The 17,164-nt window shown below is 42.9% G+C and overlaps 1 protein-coding gene across 1 annotated transcript in view; it reads right to left on the bottom strand.

Annotated features, from left to right (window-relative positions):
* The window catches only part of SLC25A26 (solute carrier family 25 member 26), a 96,620-nt gene that overhangs the window by 58,911 nt on the left and 20,545 nt on the right, over positions 1-17,164 (bottom strand). The window contains exons 4-5 of the mRNA XM_054161161.1: positions 13,953-14,057; positions 12,385-12,432 (exon numbers count right to left, since the gene is read on the bottom strand). Coding sequence (XP_054017136.1) covers positions 12,385-12,432; positions 13,953-14,057 — 153 coding nt within the window. The remainder of the gene's footprint in view (positions 1-12,384; positions 12,433-13,952; positions 14,058-17,164) is intronic.

Genomic DNA, 17,164 nt, shown 5'->3' with positions numbered 1-17,164 from the left:
GGCCCCTCAATTTAAGGAGGACATTGAGACTCTTGAACGCGTCCAGAGAAGGGCAACAAGGCTGGTGAGAGGCCTTGAGCACAAGCCCTATGAGGAGAGGCTGAGGGAACTGGGGTTGTTTGGCCTGGAGAAGAGGAGGCTCAGGGGTGACCTCATTGCCCTCTACAACTAACTCAAAGGTGGTTGTAGCCAGGAAGGGGTTGGTCTCTTCTCTCTAGCAACCAGCACCAGAACAAGAGGACACAGTTTCAAGCTGCGCCAGGGGAAGTTTAAGCTCAAGGTGAGGAGAGAGTTCTTCACTGAGTGTGAAATGTGCTGCCCAGGGAGGTGGTGGAGTCACCATCCCTGGAGGTGTTCAAGAGGGGATTGGATGTGGCACTTGGTGCCATGGTTTAGTAGACATGAGGTCTGCGGTGACAGGTTGGACTCGATGATCTTCAAGGTCTCTTCCAACCGTGGTGATACTGTGAAGTCTCACCATGGACACTGTAATGCATCACAGTCATACAACCTCTTCCCTCTCTCATCACATAGGTGTAACTGCTGGGCAAGAATACACAGGGAAACATTATAGACCTTATATAATCAATTCACATCAAATGAAAACCTAATCAAAGTTAAAAAAAACCCCAGGAAGCCATGAAATCACTCCCAAATCAAATCCCACTGCATTTCCTCACACAGGTTAGTCCCAGGAAATTCAAGGGGCCTAGCCCTTGGAGTCAAATTGAAAAATAATAAATACATTTAAAAAAAAAAAAAATCAAATATTATGCTTCCTTTGCAGCTGGGCTGAGAGGCAGGATTCAAACAAAAATCAATTCCAAGATCCCCACAGGTCATCCTAAGATTAGATCCCCCGTGATAGGCATTTCCCTGGGCTGGCACCGCAGCAAGCACAGGCATCGTCTGCCCTCTAGTGTACGGCAGCTTGCGGCACTGAAGCCCACATGCCCACAGCAAGGAAGCAACAGAAGCAAAGGTCACCACGTTCCAAATGTTTCATTTTATTTATTTTTTTTTTTAATAGAAGCAAGAGTTCCCATACCCAAAATTAACTTATTTTCCCTTAACCAGCCAAACCATTTACTGTAAGAGTGGATTGCTAGCACACTCCCAAGATTCCCCTTTAAACAAGCTAAGAAATTTGTTTCATCTGTTCTGCCTGCTGAAACTAGCCAGCTTCAGAAAGTTTTAAGGGCTGGACTTAAGTATGACTTTCAGTGGTGTGTTTGTTAAGGGAGACACTTCTCCTACAATCCAAACAGTGGAATCAGTTCCTGTTTCTTATAATACAATAAAGAGACAGTCTTTTAAAAAAATAATAAATTGAAGTATAATAATAATAAACCAAGTTGGAAGAGACCTTCAAGATCATCGTGTCCAACCCATCAACCAATCCAACCCACCTAAACAACTAACCCATGGCACCAAGCACCCCATCAAGTCTCCTCCTGAACACCCCCAATGATGACGACTCCACCACCTCCCCAGGCAGCCCATTCCAATGGGCAATCACTCTCTCTGTATAGAACTTCTTCCTAACATCCAACCTAAACCTCCCCTGGCGCAGCCCGAGACTGTGTCCTCTTGTTCTGGTAGTGGCTGCCTGGGAGAAGAGACCAACCTCTGCCTGTCTACAACCTCCCTTGAGGTATTTGTAGAGAGCAATAAGGTCACCCCTGAGTCTCCTCCTCTCCAGGCTAAGCAACCCCATCTCCCTCAGTCTCTCCTCATAGAACTTGTGCTCCAAACCCCTCACCAACTTCATTGCCCTTCTCTGGACTCATTCCAGCAAGTCAACATCCTTCCTAAACTGAGTGTGCCCTCGGACCTGAATTTTCACATTGAGGGTATGGATGACAGATTTTTACAGTGATTTAAGAGGCAGTTTCCCCCAGCTGCCTGCCTCACCCCAATGCCAGAGGTTCCTTATTCTGTACCAGAACAAGCTAGTGTATGTCTGGCCCTCCTTTGATCCCCAGCTCAAACCTCACTGCTTCCTGCTACTTCAAGCTAGAGCAGCGCTAAACTCACAATGGAAAGGACTCGCACATCACCAGTGCTCGTGTGTCAAGGACCTGAGCTATTTCAACAAACTACAGAATATGAAAACATCACTTTTCTAAAAACATCATCTTTCTGATAAAAGAAAGAGAAAGCAAGATGACAGCCACCACTCAATTAGTAGCTGGAGACTCACAACTGCTAAAGGTTCTCACTGCCAAGTTCAAGGGCAAGCAGAAAGCAGACCGCTCAGGCTCATGATCCCAAGCCAGCCCTGCTCCCACCCATGCCCTCAGGTCCTGAAGTGCATCTTCTCTTGACTAGAGCAGACACTCAGGTCTTTGTGTGAAAGGAGAACTGCTGGTCAGAATAAGATCATACAAAGGATTTCAGGGAAAAGCTTTTGATCTTGGATTGCTGATTCTTTTAACTGTGCTTCTGGTTTTTAGCAGATGTAAAGAAAACTAGGCAATAGCAGCCCAAGCATGAAAATCAGATAATTGCTATTAATACTGACAGCAGCATGATTCTGCTGGTGGAAGACTTTCACTGTAAAAATCACATTTTCGTCTACTTGAGGCAAGAATTTCATCCTTCAAAGACATTTCTGTACTTTCAGCAAATTGGTCTGGAACAACAAGCAATTTAGCAATCACACACATTTACAGGACAAGTTGCTTCAGAGAGCCTAAGATCCTTGACAAGGTGCTAAGAACAATACCCTGCAGATGCGTGTACAACCATAGGTCTCTTGTGCACATTTCATATAAACAAATACACTACCTGCAGGTAACTTTTTGGGGTTAGATAACTACCCACTTCAGCACAGAAAGAAATTGCTTCACCCATGAATCAGATGCAGTCTCTACCAGCTAAAACCCAGCAACCCTTCAGCTACCAGCAGGATTAGTCCACAACGCAGTAAGACAGGAAATCTTGTCTCCCACTCTCTACAACTATCTGAAGGGAGGTTGTAGCCAGGCAGAGGTTGGTGTCTTCTCCCAGGCAACCAGTACCAGAACAAGAGGACACAGTCTCAGGCTGCACCAGGGGAGGTTTAGGCTGGAGGTTAGGAGGAAGTTCTACACAGAGAGAGTGACTGCCCATTGGAATGGGCTGCCCGAGGAGGTGGTGGAGTCACCATCACTGAAGGTGTTCAGGAGGAGACTTGATAGGGTGCTTGGTTACATGGTTTAGTTGATTAGGTGGTGTTGGATGATAGGTTGGACATGATAATCTTGAAGGTCTCTTCCAACCTGATTTATTCTATTTCTATTACAGATATACTTAAACAAAAATACAGTTGTCCATAGTGGAATGTAGCTATGAAATTAAAACTAAAAATCACCTCTGAGCCAAAAAGTCCAGAGATTTTCATTTGGTTTGGGGGGTTTGTTGTTGGGTTTTTTCCCCCCCTTTATTTTTTCTTTTGAACAGTCACAAGTGTTAAAGCAAATCAAATTCTACACAAGTAGGCAGGACTGCCTAATCCCTGACTTCAGTGTTCTGATAGCAGGCTACAATGACTGAAGATTCAACATTATTCCTATAACACTATCAGAGAGCTTTTGTCTTTTTTATTTTATTCTTTTTAAAATACATTTTGTAATTTTTTATTTGCTATTTACTACTTTTGGGTTGTTTTTTAAGCCTTTTCTCCTACTTTTATAGTGAGGAATATCTCTTGGGACCTGTCCTCCCTCTTGTTAGAGTCCTACCTTCTCAGAAGGGACTGAGCTGGTCTTTTGTGCATTCTCCTTTACTAGAGATTTTCAACCATTTCCTAATACTTTGTCACAGATAATTTTATCTAGGTGAGGAAACCCATGTTCTCCACTAGAGACAGCATGTAGAGTGTGCTCTTCAAACCACTGTGAAACATGTAGAAGACTGAGGGGTGACCTCGTTAATGTTTATAAATAGGTGAAGGGCAAGTGTTGAGAATTCAGACCCAGGCTCTTCTCAGTGATGTCCAATGATAGGACAAGGGGCAAAGAGTGCAAGCTGGAGCACAGGAGGTTCCGGATATACATAAGGAGAAACTTTTTCACTGTGAGAGTGACAGAGCACTGGAAAAGGCTGCCCAGAGAGGTTGTGGAGTCTCCTTCTCTGGAGACATCCAAAATCTGCCTGGATGTGTTCCTTTGTGACCTACTCTATATGATCCTGCTCTGGCAGCAAGGTTGACTCAAAGATCTTTCTAAGTCCCTTCCAACTCCTAATATTCAGTGAAAGCAACTGATGCAAAGAATAGGGTTCTTAGGTTATTTAAAATAAAAATAAATAAAAAATAACAAAACAAACCCACACTAAAAAAAACACCACCAGCAACAAAAACATAAAAATATCACAGCATGAAGAAAACCAGAACAAAGTCAAGTATTTCTTTCTTCCTAATTTGCTCTTGCCCAAGTGTTGCTATCGATCCTACACCACGAATGCTGCAGAAAACATCACTTGTAGAAATGCTTTAAAAAGCTGCTTAGAGAATGTATGGAAATAGTATCTCTACTTCCAAGCAGGCAGTAGAATACTCTTCCTGCAAGACTCTGCTTGCATACAGATGCATTTGGAAAGAATCTGCACTATCAGATCACATACGCCGCTTTCAGTGCACATAGTTTTCAAAGTGGGTTTTGGTTTTCTTTCCTGTTCAAAGAACCCAGATGCAAGTCTGTAGTTTTCAAAATGCAGAAACTCTGCACATATGAAATTCTTTTCATCTGAAGATACCCACTGATGTCAGACAGATGCAATAGCTGTGTGCTCCATTGGTAACTGCGAATCAATGCAGCTAGGACGGCTGCACTCTGCTTCTAACCAGTATACGTGGATACAGCACCTAGCCTGCAAGAGTGCATTCAACTGGAAAATTTGAGATCATTGCACATGCTTGACACATGAAATAAAAAAAGAAAAAAAAGGAAGGAAGGAAAAAAAAGAAAAAAAAAAGAGAGAGAGAGACATCCTCCCCAGACATCAAAATGGAATTTGCTTCAGGTCCCTGTCCACCCTGGCCAGCTTATTTGCTATTCAGGCATGTCACAAAACCCATTTCCCACAAGTGGTAAATTAGAAAAAGCAGGGTTATTTTGTGGTCTGTAAAAGTCATTTTTAAGTGCTTACTGGGATCTCCATTTTCATTTCCAAGTACTATTCCAGTGTTTGCAGGGAGAAGGTAATGAGCACAACCTACAACAGCAAAGAACAGTTATTCCTTTTGTCTATTTATCAGCGTTCCAGTTCACAAGCTAGGATGTGCCTGAGCCCTTATCCCAGCATGTGAACTTGTCTCCTGCTCTTATTTCACAGGAATTACCTTTAACTCTTACACATCTTTTAAAAGGAAAGTATGCCTTGAATGTGGGTATCTGGAAGGATACAAGTGATACTAACAGGGATGCAAGTCCAGTGAGACATTACTCCAAGACAGAGTAATGTTTGGGACGGGGCGGGGGAGAAGTAGAGACTTATTTTTCAACTTTCCTCTCATTAACCATGTCACTTAAGTTATGCACCATTTTCTAAGGTTAGGGTCAAGCTAGCTAATCCATTTTACAGTTCCTATCCCTTTAATGAAACTATTGTGAAGTTCTATATAGAAACACCCATGCCAAAGAAACACTGGTTGGTCAGTAGAGGTTGAAACCTCAGTGTTACAGATCCTGCATGCCGTATTCCTGGTTAAACCCAGCCTACCTAGAACTGCAAGATAAAATAAAGCCAGCTGAGTTTTCCAGAAGGTAACAAAAGACAGATACTGCACATATTTCATCAAGGGGGATGCTTATTTTCCCAAATACTGCATTAAGATAGCGTCCTGTTTGCCTGTCTCTATCGACATCTGCTCTGTACTACACAGAGGATGATAGAAGATCAAAAAGTTTTAATTGTGCAAGTAAAAGAATTTATTAATAACATTCTTTCTGTCCTACAGCAACAGAGATAAACTTTAAAAAAACAAAACAAAACAAACACACCACCCTAACAGCTAGAACAGGATATTTATATAAAGATGTCCTAACAAAAGAAAAGCATGCAAAACTACCTCTAGTGGATAAACAAACTGGGCTCCCTATTTGCAGACTGTTCCCTATTGAGCTCAGCCCTCAGTGATCCCCATTCCTCCCTCAGTCAACAGGGTCAACATATCTCAGTTAGGGGTCAGAGTGGCTGAAGAGCTGCCAAACAGAGAGGGACCTGGGGGTGCTGACTGACACCCGCCTAAACATGAGCCAGCAGTGTGCCCAGGTGGCCAAGAGGGCCAATGGCATCCTGGCCTGTATTAGGAATAGTGTGGCCAGCAGGAGCAGGGAGGTCATTGTGCCCCTGTACTCTGCATTGGTTAGGCCACACCTTGAGTACTGTGTCCAGTTCTGGGCCCCTCAATTTAGGAAGGACATTGAGACACTTGAGCGTGTCCAGAGAAGGGCAACAAGGCTGGGGAGAGGCCTTGAGCACAAGCCCTATGAGCAGAGGCTGAGGGAGCTGGGATTGTTTAGCCTGGAGAAGAGAAGGCTCAGGGGTGACCTCATTGCCCTCTACAACTACCTGAAAGGTGGTTGTAGACAGGAAGGGGTTGGTCTCTTCTCCCAGGCAACCAGCACCAGAACAAGGGGACACAGTCTCAAGCTGTGCCAGGGGAGGTTTAGACTCAAGGTGAGGAAAAAGTTCTTCATTGAGCGAGTCATTCGTCATTGGAATGGGCTGCCCAGGGAGGTGGTGGAGTCACCGTCCCTGGAGGTGTTCAAGGGGAGATTGGACGTGGCACTTGGTGCCATGGTCTAGTCGTGAGGTCTGTTGGGACAGGTTGGACTTGATGATCCTTGGGGTCTCTTCCAACCTTAGTTATACTGTGATACTGTGAATACAAATCCTTCTCAGCATCCCTTGTTCACTGACCCTTTAAATTTAGGAAAATGCAGCAGGTGTGCCTTTATGGCCCATTTTGCTGTTCCTTGCCTTAGTTTCCTTCCCCCAGGTAGTCAGTCATTTAAGAGGGACTTTTTGTTGTTGTTTGTTTGTGGGGTTTTTTTGGCTGGGTCATTCTTCGTCTGCAGAGCGGGCACTGTGCACCCTCCGTATCTGTTTTGATACATGCATTATAACCAGGCAACATACAGTATCCCACCTCAGAAAACAGTAATACTTCTTGACTCTGAGATCAGGAGGAGCCTGAATTTGTTGCCTGTTTGTCAAACTGCTGCCACTCATTAATGCAAATGCATACTTTGAACTATCTGTCCTCCTCCTCCCCAAAAATTAATAGAGCATGGAATGCCCTCTCCCTCCCATGACAGCAGTAGCTGCCTTTATCTACTTAGGGCTCTGACTTGCACACACTGAAGGGGTAAAAAAAAAAACACCTAAACAAAACCAAAAAGAAACATCACCCACCCCAAACCAACCCCATAACTACTAATTTAAACTAGGACTCTCAAAAGTGATGACTAGGCTCTCACTGAGAGTAAGATCAACAGCAAGTTGTACAAGGCTCAGATTCATCAGTAGTTTTGTTTCAAATTCAGAGTTCTGAAACAGCATTGTGAAGCACCATTGCCATCTCTACCTGAATGAAGGCCACCAGCAGAGAGCCTGAATTGCCTCAGAAACCTCCACCAGGCAACACAGACAAGTTTCCTCGGTGCTACCTGGACAGCAAAGATTGACATTTGAAAGTAATTCTCAGTCTCCTTTCAAGACATCTATGAATCACAAACAGCCAGTCATGCTCCATCCCCTTTGTTTTTAAGGACAAGTTTACTATTAATTTTAGCTCCTTTTGAATCTACTTCTGGGCCAGGACCCAGTGCATCTGCAGAATTTTCAAGTGACAGATTAAAAACACACAGAACACCCACTCAGGACTCAGTTCTTCCAAACTGTGGTTAACTCACAACAGAAGGGACGCTCTAGTTAACCGTGGCACAGCTCGTGCAAAGCTGCAACCTGTGCACAGACGTGCAGAGGGTGAAGTAACTCACTGTACAGTGAGCTGCTGTACATAGAGACACTAGACAAGGCACTTCCTTTTCTTTTGTGTTGTCCTCTCATTCATAACATCCTTCAAGACATCTGCTAGAGTCCTGTAACAGTAATGGAAATGGAAGAGCTCCAACGGGAACTCAGGGGCTTCTCTCTTTTTCCCATGAACTGAACATTATGGAATTTTAACAGATGTTCTACTTGGTCATAGTTAATAAAATGAATTATGCAGGAATTAAAAACCTGGCTCCATTTGCTTATATAAGAGCTCAGCAGCAGAACTACATTCCCATTAAGAAAATCTAGAGATTTTACAGTCTGCTCCTGCCTTGGTAATAAGATGGTTGGAGATTTTACAAATTCATCTGCCTCTGTTGTGGAAAACATGAATAAATTTACCTGCTCATTGACTGCTCTTAGTAGCATTATTCAGTTTCCACATTGATGCACCCTGGTACACTACAACCATAGGAAAGGACAATTCTCACTCGGATTTGCTTTGGAAATGACATCATGGGAATTCCACATCGTTTCACAGACTCCAGTTTCTGCCATCCAAAGTCTCATTCAGCAACCTAATAACCATGCTCCCACTTTGTGCATTATCACAAAAGCTTTCCTCTTGGAGCACAGGCATCTCTTTTGGGCTACTAGTGCCAACAGAATGATGCACTGTACCTCACTTCCTTTTCAATCTTAGCATTAGTTCAGTGTAACTACATCAAAGGAATATGTGAAGACTGAAATGTAATGGAGATGTGAGAGAAAAGGCACCAAAAAGGGGGTGAGTGAGTCCCAGACAAACCTTCCAAGCCTTGAGGCTCACTCAAAGTTATTTAGAAAGTATTATATATTTAGCCATCTCCTTTCTCTTCTAATATTCATCTGTACAGAAAGTGTTCTGATGAGAAGATAAAGAGGACAGTGAAAGAGCAAGAATCAAAAATGATGGACAAAACAAATACTTGCACCAGAAAGCAGCAGCATAGCGGTTAATGAAAATCACATGGTGTAGAATAAGGCTGTCTTGAAGATCTTTACTACACTACAGTTAAAAAAGATGAGGTTCTAACATTGCACTCCCTTTAAAAACAATCATTTTCACTCAAGTCCAAGCAAGCAGATCTCTGTCCAGGCACTGAAATATGCTTTATGTAATATCACAGAATAAGCAAATTTAAAATAAAAAGATAAACCCCCCCAAAATTATATCAAAATTATAGGCAAAATTTTATCCCATTGCAACAATTAAACTTTCCTAAACTCTGGCTGAACAATGTTACTAGTGCAAGAATATCATCATCTGAAAAGCATCAATATTCACAGCCTCTTCCAGGTTTCTTTTTTGGTGAAAAAAATCACGTGCTGAGGCCCCTCTTTCCAAAACTCTCACTCCACTTTGACTAAACAAAGGGGTTTGTGCAAGTGAAGAACCAAAGCACATAAACAAACTCCTTAAGTATGAAAAAGTCAGCTGGAATTAAATATCAGCCTGTGTAAGCTATGCAGCTACCTGGATGTGCCCCATAATGAATTAAGCTAGATTTTTATCTGAAAATAAAGACTTTCCCTAAAGGAAGAAATAGATTTAAAGAGAAGGGGAAATAGCAAGGTGGAGTCGCCATCACTGGAGGTTTTTAGGAGAAGACTTGACAGGGTGCTTGGTGCCGTGGGTTAGTTGCTTGGGCGGTGTTGGATTGGTTGATGGGTTGGACGCGATGATCTTGAAGGTCTCTTCCAACCTGGTTTATTCTATGGTTCTATTCTATGGTTAAATGTCAGGCTTACAACAGTTCCAGCTGAAGGTTCAGTATGCTGCTCTTACTCAAGTGGACATCACAGAATCACCAAGATTGGAAGAGACCTCAAAGATCATCAAGTCCAACCCATCACCACAGACCTCATGACTGAACCATGGCACCGCGTCCAACCCCCTCTTGAACATCGCTTTACAATATTTAGTGTCAGAAAAATGCAATAGCCTTAACAACATTAAATTCAAGGATTTTCTTGTATTTATTTTTTTCTTAAACATCACCTATGATTTGTTTCATTTTGAAGAGAAAGCCCGTTCCATTTGGAAATCATTTCTTTCTCATTCCATTGGACAGTTTCCCCCAAAAAGCGATGCTTCAAATGAAATCGGTTCTGAAGGATCTTTTATGAATATACATAATGGAGAGAACCCCCATTAAATTTCCAACAAAGCACTGCCATTTTGAGTAAACAAAGTTATCTCAGCAGGGTCACACGCTCTGCCATGAATACGGTCTGCAAATTAATTACCACCCTGACATACGTCAAAACAAATTTTAAGGAGAAGAGCAGCCGGTAGGAACTGCGTGTTTTATCTACCTGTTAGTATGCAAAATCTGTATGCAACGGCATCTAAATTTATTCATTTATTCAGAACCCCTCAGAGAAATCAAAATGATTCGTTGGCCTTTTTTTTTCTTGCCCGTCTCCAAATGAAATCCCAGCGACGAACGTGCATTTAGCGAGCCAGAAAATAAGCACAGGACGGAGCTGTGGTGGGGGGTTACGTTGCAGAAAAGCAGGTGGCATCTCTGCACAAATAACTGCTTTTTTTTAAGCACTCAAAACTGCTAAAATAGACTGCAGTGTGTTATCACTTGTCAGCACTTTAAGGAACACTAAATTTGGCATTTCTTATTTTAGGCAATATCCATCTTTACTCAGTAACTGTAACAAGAGCTGGTTAACATAACCGTTCTAAAAACAGCTTTCAGAACGAAGAAAGGCTTTTAAAAGCAGAACTACCGAACAAAGGCTTAAAAAAGCCTCTGCAACTGGCTTTATTATCAATGGTAACACAGCCAACAGATCTTGTGTTTGAAAAACAAAAGAGGCAGAGATCCAAACCTGATTTACGCAGTTGAGTTAAATAAGGAGAGGACAAATCCACTCACATCACACTGAACAGAGTACCTAAAGAACCCTTCCTGGACAAGAGCGGTTACATTTTCATAGGAATCAAGGCTCATCTCTATGAGGTACTGTGGTGGGTTAACGCTTTCATACCCTAGCTGAGCAGGGAGAGGGGAATGGAACAGACTCAGTTTCCCAGGGGGAAAATGCCCTGCAGGGAGGGCTGAGCACTCGGAAGCCCTCCACCCTGTTTTCCAGAATAGGCCTTAACCCACCACAGGTAGAATACATAGAATAAACCAGGTTGGAAGAGACCTTCAAGATCATCACGTCCAACCCATCAATCAATCCAACACCACCTAAACAACTAACCCACGGCACCAAGCACCCCATCAAGTCTTCTCCTGAAAACCTTCAATGATGGTGACTCCACCACCTCCCCAGGCAGCCCATTCCAATGGGCAATCACTCTTTCTGTATAGAACTTTTTCCTAACATCTAGCCTGAACCTCCCCTGGTGCAGCCTGAGACTGTGTCCTCTTGTCCTGGTACTGGCCGCCTGGGAGAAGAGACCAACATCCGTCTGTCTACAACCTCCCTTCAGGTAGTTGTAGAGAGTAGTAAGGTCACCCCTGAGTCTCCTCTTCTCCAGGCTAAGCAACCCCAGCTCCCTCAGCCTCTCCTTGTAGGGCTTATGTTCCAAACCCCTCACCAACTTTGTACTCTGGGTACTCAGGGTGCGACTTCTGCTTTGTCAAAAGATGACCTCCTGGGATCTGATTCCAAAACAGTTTTAGCCTGGGAGTTGATCAGTGTGTTTTTCTACGTTTTGTAATTTGCCTTCAGTTCACACAGCACATCAAACACTTCCATGACACTAATCCTGTAATTCACAGCACATTTATGAAGAGAGTTTAGTTTAGGCCAAAATATTTTAACCTCCTTTTTTTTCCCCCAACAGTGAAGTACTTCTGATTTACAGTTAAGTAATGCCACATCACAGACTGGACAACTAAATGCACACATGCAAAAAAAAAAAGGAGAGAGCACAATCCTCCCTGTATACAGATGACAGATAATCCCCTGGTATCTGATGACAAATGTATTTAAAGGAGGTCTAAATCTGTGCCAAATTTGGCCTGAAGCCACCAGTTCGCCACTGTTGGCATATATGCTTCACATGATGCAATCAAAGTACTGGAAACTTCCTCAAGTCTTATTTTATTGTTACTGAACATACACATTTCCATCCTTTTATTTAGCAGCAAACCAATTAAGAAACAGGATGGTAGATGACTCTTTGAATGTATCACAGATTTTCTCAGTGCACTTTAGCAGTATTCTACTTAGACCTCAGGCTAGTAATTTACCTAGAACAAAACACACTAGGATTTAGAGCTCATGGTTAGAACAATTGATCTCAGTTGTACTACTAGCTCTTGTCTGAAAACAAAATGAAGGAATCAATTTTTTAATAAAGAACAGAAGAGACAAATGTTTTACCTCTCTTAATACTGTGCTTTTATAACCCCGATAAAGTCCTTGAATACCCTGTAAACCAAACAAAAGAAAGCATCAGCTGTAGGGAATTAGTTTGCCCAAGACCACAATTTATGGGTGATTAGGAGGCAAGCATTACAGCCTTACTGAGTGTCAGACCTGAACTTCTTGCAAATCGCCTGTATTGATTATAAAGTTGTCTACAGATTTCCATGATTTACAGTGCCAGAGGGATTTAGGTTCATTTCAAAGATCATTTAACTATTGTTCAGAATAACCAGTAAAAAAAGGGGGGGGGGGGGGAAATACTTTACAGTTTTAATTAAAAGGGTATGAAGGCACAGAAACACATTACATCAAATTCTACTTTTTTTCCTGCAAGTGTCCACTAAGCCATAAATATTTGGAAACTGCAAAATGACCTCATAGGATAACAGCTTCCTATGTTCACCTTCTCAGCCTCGATTCAGAGCTTTTATCAAGACATCTTTTGTATTTTTAACCAGCTGATAACATTCAACAATTGAATTGTTTTGAAAGTGTTTATGAAACCATGTTTAATATCTTATAGGACAATTTATTCAGTGTATGGCAAGTCTTACAGCTCTCTGGGCAGCTATAAAGAAGGGGAAAACCAGACGCATTTGAGAGCATCAGCTTATAGAACTGAATGCCTAAGTCACAGAAGGAAGTTTCAGCAAGCTTCTGCAGGGTTACCACAACAGTTTTCATTTACAAGCAAATAAAACTCAAGTGGATCATTTCAAGATCATATTTATGTCTTCCTTTTCCTGGCTTCTAGACAGAGAAACGTGTATATTTTTTCCTCACAGTGTTTTTAGGAGCCGCTTACGGAATGCAACCTGAAAAGCCTTGTGAGACTCAGTAAAAACACTGGTGACCAGGTTTCTGCAGGAATAAAGAGCAGAACTACTGAACGGATGACAAAACAAGCTCTTGTTTTTCAAAGGTTACAACAACTGGATGAGCACTAATTTCCAGAGCTCCTACAGAGCCTCTCTGAAATGGCACCTTTCAGATCTCCCCTCCAAAGCCTGCTTCAAAACCTGGAAACCATTCAGCAAACCCTAGATTACAGAAACTTGATGTTCTCTTGTTCCACACAAGGACTACTTGCACAAATGCAAACAGAACTTTGGAAACAGGAATGCTAAATCCCTTTTTCTTTTTGTTGGTGTTTTTTTTTCTGGTGTTGTTTTTTTGGTGGTGGTAGTTTTGGTTTGGGCTTTTTTGTTTAGTTTGGGGGGGGTGGGGTGGTTTTGTGGGTTTTGTTGTTGTTGGATTTGTTTTGTTTTCTATTGTAGGTACATGCTGTAAAGAGAGAAGGAAAACGTTTTCCAGAGTGTGCATGTAAGTGCATGCACATGGGGGAGGCGTGGGTGTGGCTCCCCCAAACAGAACATGCCAACTGCTTTTAACAAAAGAAGAATGGATGGGAAAGTGCTGGGAGAGCACACAACTGGAATAAAGTTGTAGGAATGCTTCTGGACACACATGGCAGTGAGTGGGAAGAATGAAGCAACTGCTTTGAAATTTTGTTCTGAACTCACCTCATGATACAAGGTGTGAGAGAGAATCCGGAGCGTGCTCGAGGAAGGAGACACCTGGGCCCTTTGCTTGACAACCTCAGATGGAACCCGTATGAGGCATGCAACCTGCAAGACAACCATATGTTCAAAGAGCAATCCATCTTGCTACCTCACCTGTCAAACAGCAAAACCCTTGGAGATAGTTCCCAGTACAAAAGCCTAAGAAACAAGGAAATACTGTTTGTAATTATGTGAGCTGAACTCAAAAGCTGTTTAAGAGCAGCTTATGTGTTTGCTCCAAGAGCTGCATGCTTTCTGCACACAAAATTATACCGAAAGAAAAATGCAAGTACCCTTGACATTTTTAACTTCCAAACTAGAAGTAGCTTCAGGTGATGAAAAAATCACTAATTAAATAAAAACACTGAAGCCATCCCGTCTTTTGGCAGCCACAGCAACTCTTTCCCCCCACTTTCACAGTCCTGGAGATTCAGGACTTGCAGAACAACGAACTTCTTTCCTAGGTAGGTCCTTTGTGCCCTCTAGTGACTGACAGTAAGAGACATTGGGTAGCTGTAGCTGCACACAATATATTTAAGGTTTACCGAATGCTGGATTTCATTTAAAGTGAACCATCAGATTGAGCCCTTCCTACACAATGAATTTACTAGGCAAGTAAAGCCCTTGCAGCTGAATACACATAGTGTGGCTGCTACCACAAACCTTCAGCTTTTCTGAAAATGCCAGATCTGTCCACTTCAGCTACAGGTAGGAGCCAAACTTGTATGCACATAATTTTGAGGAACAAAGATTCTGAAAGCCTGAGAGTTACAAACCTCTCATCTCTCTAAAATAAAAATAAATGCCTGTATATCAGCACTCCAACTTTTAAGAATAATTTGCTTCAGCTGGCCCCAGGGCTATTTAAAGCGGTGCTGGGACTTGTGGAAAAACACTGGAGACACTGTGAGCCTTTGCCAGATTTTTAGCCTTCCTTGACCCCATCCAGTACTGGGCTCAGAAACAAACTGTGGTTCCTACATGTAAAGGTGAGCACTGAGTACTTCAAGCTAGAGCAACCTAGGTGAAAACTGTCCATCTGAAGTGCTGAACCAAGCTGCTAACTCAGAAACCTGCACATGCCAAAGAAAGGCCATGAGCGCTCTGCCAGATTGTACAGAGACAGTAACTTGAGTGGTCATTTGTGGGTAACACAGTACAAGGTTTAAGTTCTATTTTCACAAAGACACCCAGAAAAAGTCTGTTATCCTGTTACATTCCTACAAGTTTACCAGACAACAATATCCAAAAGTCATTACAAACAGATCTAACTCCATGTGCTCTTCAATTCTCAGGGTCAAAAATAACAAGTGACCCCAATCTGTCAAGAAAATAAGAACTGTCAAGTTTTTTGATAGTTCAGCATAAATATTTATAGAACTTCATGCTTCATAACACTCCATGTCCTTATATTAGCTTTTTTATTCCTTAAAAATATGGAGGCAGGAGGAAAGCTTTAAAGAGGCTGGGATGAAAACAATCTAGTCAATCAAGACCAGACAAAGAGCGCAGCGTGGCTTCCTGACATCTGGGGGGCTGCAGTTTTGGCAGGAGAAGGGTGCCTACAAAGTAATGTCTCCATTTCCCCCAGACTACTTGGGGTGCATTTCATTTCAAATTAACTTTGATGTTTCTCCCATTTGAATTTGTGCTTACAAGGGAGTCTGTGGCTGCACAAGAACAAAAACAGTGATTACATTGTGCTGTTATGAAAGGAAATAACGGCTCGTGTCACCCGGGCTGCGCCGTCAGATTGGCTTCATAGGGCACTTCTGGGACTCAAAAAGCCACAAGCTGCAACTGCCAACATCAGACTGAACAGTGACATTTTCTCTGTGCTCCTGAACTTACAGCACGTTGCCTTATTCGTTCCTACATGTGTACCTTACTAGCAATAACAATCCAAGTAGCCTTTTGATGTCAGACATCCGTCTCTGAAGGGGACTACAGAAGAATACTTTCACACATACCTTATCAGCCCAGAGTTTAAAAAAACACCAAAACCAAACACAAAACCAAACAAACACTAACTTGGGACAGATGGGTGCAGAAAACCCTCCAATCTGTTACGCTCAGATCTCAATCTCGAAGCATTCTATAGACAGCTTAAGGCTGTCTCAAGATCTCCTGACCTTGTCCTCATGGGCGACTTCAACCTGCCTGACATCTGCTGGGATCTCAACACAGCAGAGAGGAGGCAGTCTAGGAGGTTCTTAGACTGCATAGAGGACAGCTTCTTATCCCAGGTGCTGCGTGAGCCTACCAGGGGCAAGGCTATGCTTGACCTCCTCTTCACCAACAGGGAAGGGCTGGTGGGTGATGTGGTGGTCGGAGGCTGTTTAGGGGCCAGTGACCATGAAATAATAGAATTTTCAGTATTCAGTCAAGCTAAGAGGGCCAGCAAGAAGACCTCCACTCTGGACTTCCGGAGGGCGGACTTCAGGTTGCTCAAGGAAATAATTCAGAGGGTTCCTTGGGAGAAAGCCCTTAAAAATAAAGGGGTCCAGGAGGGCTGGACCTGCTTCAAGAAAGAGCTGATGAAGGCTCAGGAGCAGGCTGTGCCAATGTGCCGGAAGAGGAGCCGCCGGGGCAGACGGCCAGCCTGGCTGTGTAATGAACTTTTAATTGAACTAAGGGAAAAAAAGAGGGTGTATAATCTTTGGAAGAAAGGTGAGGCAACCCATGGAATGTTTAAAGAGGTTGCTAGGGCATGTAGGAGGAAAATTAGGGAGGCAAAAGCATATTTGGAACTTAAACTGGCCTCTGATGTGAAGGACAACAAAAAGTCCTTCTATAAATATATTAATAGCAAGAGGAAGGGCAGGGACAACCTCCACTCCTTGGTTGACATGGAAGGAAATGTTGTAACACAGGATGAGGAAAAGGCAGAGGTACTTAACACCTTCTTTACCTCAGTTTTTACTACCTGGAAAGAACGTCTACCAGACAGCTGGCCTGCAGAACTGGCAGAGGGAGCCAGGGAGCTGCATGGTTTCCCTGTGTTCCATGAGCAAGTGATAGGAGCTCTCCTCAGCAGCTTGGACCCCCACAAGTCCATGGGACCAGATGGGATCCATCCTAAGGTGCTGAGAGAGCTGGCAGATGAGCTGGCCAAGCCACTCTCCATTATTTTTCATCAGTCCTGGCTCACTGGAGAGATCCCAGATGACTGG

The sequence above is a fragment of the Dryobates pubescens genome, chromosome 1 (genome assembly GCF_014839835.1).
Source record: "Dryobates pubescens isolate bDryPub1 chromosome 1, bDryPub1.pri, whole genome shotgun sequence".
Lineage (NCBI taxonomy): Eukaryota > Metazoa > Chordata > Aves > Piciformes > Picidae > Dryobates > Dryobates pubescens.
This window is presented reverse-complemented; position numbering and strand designations above follow the sequence as displayed.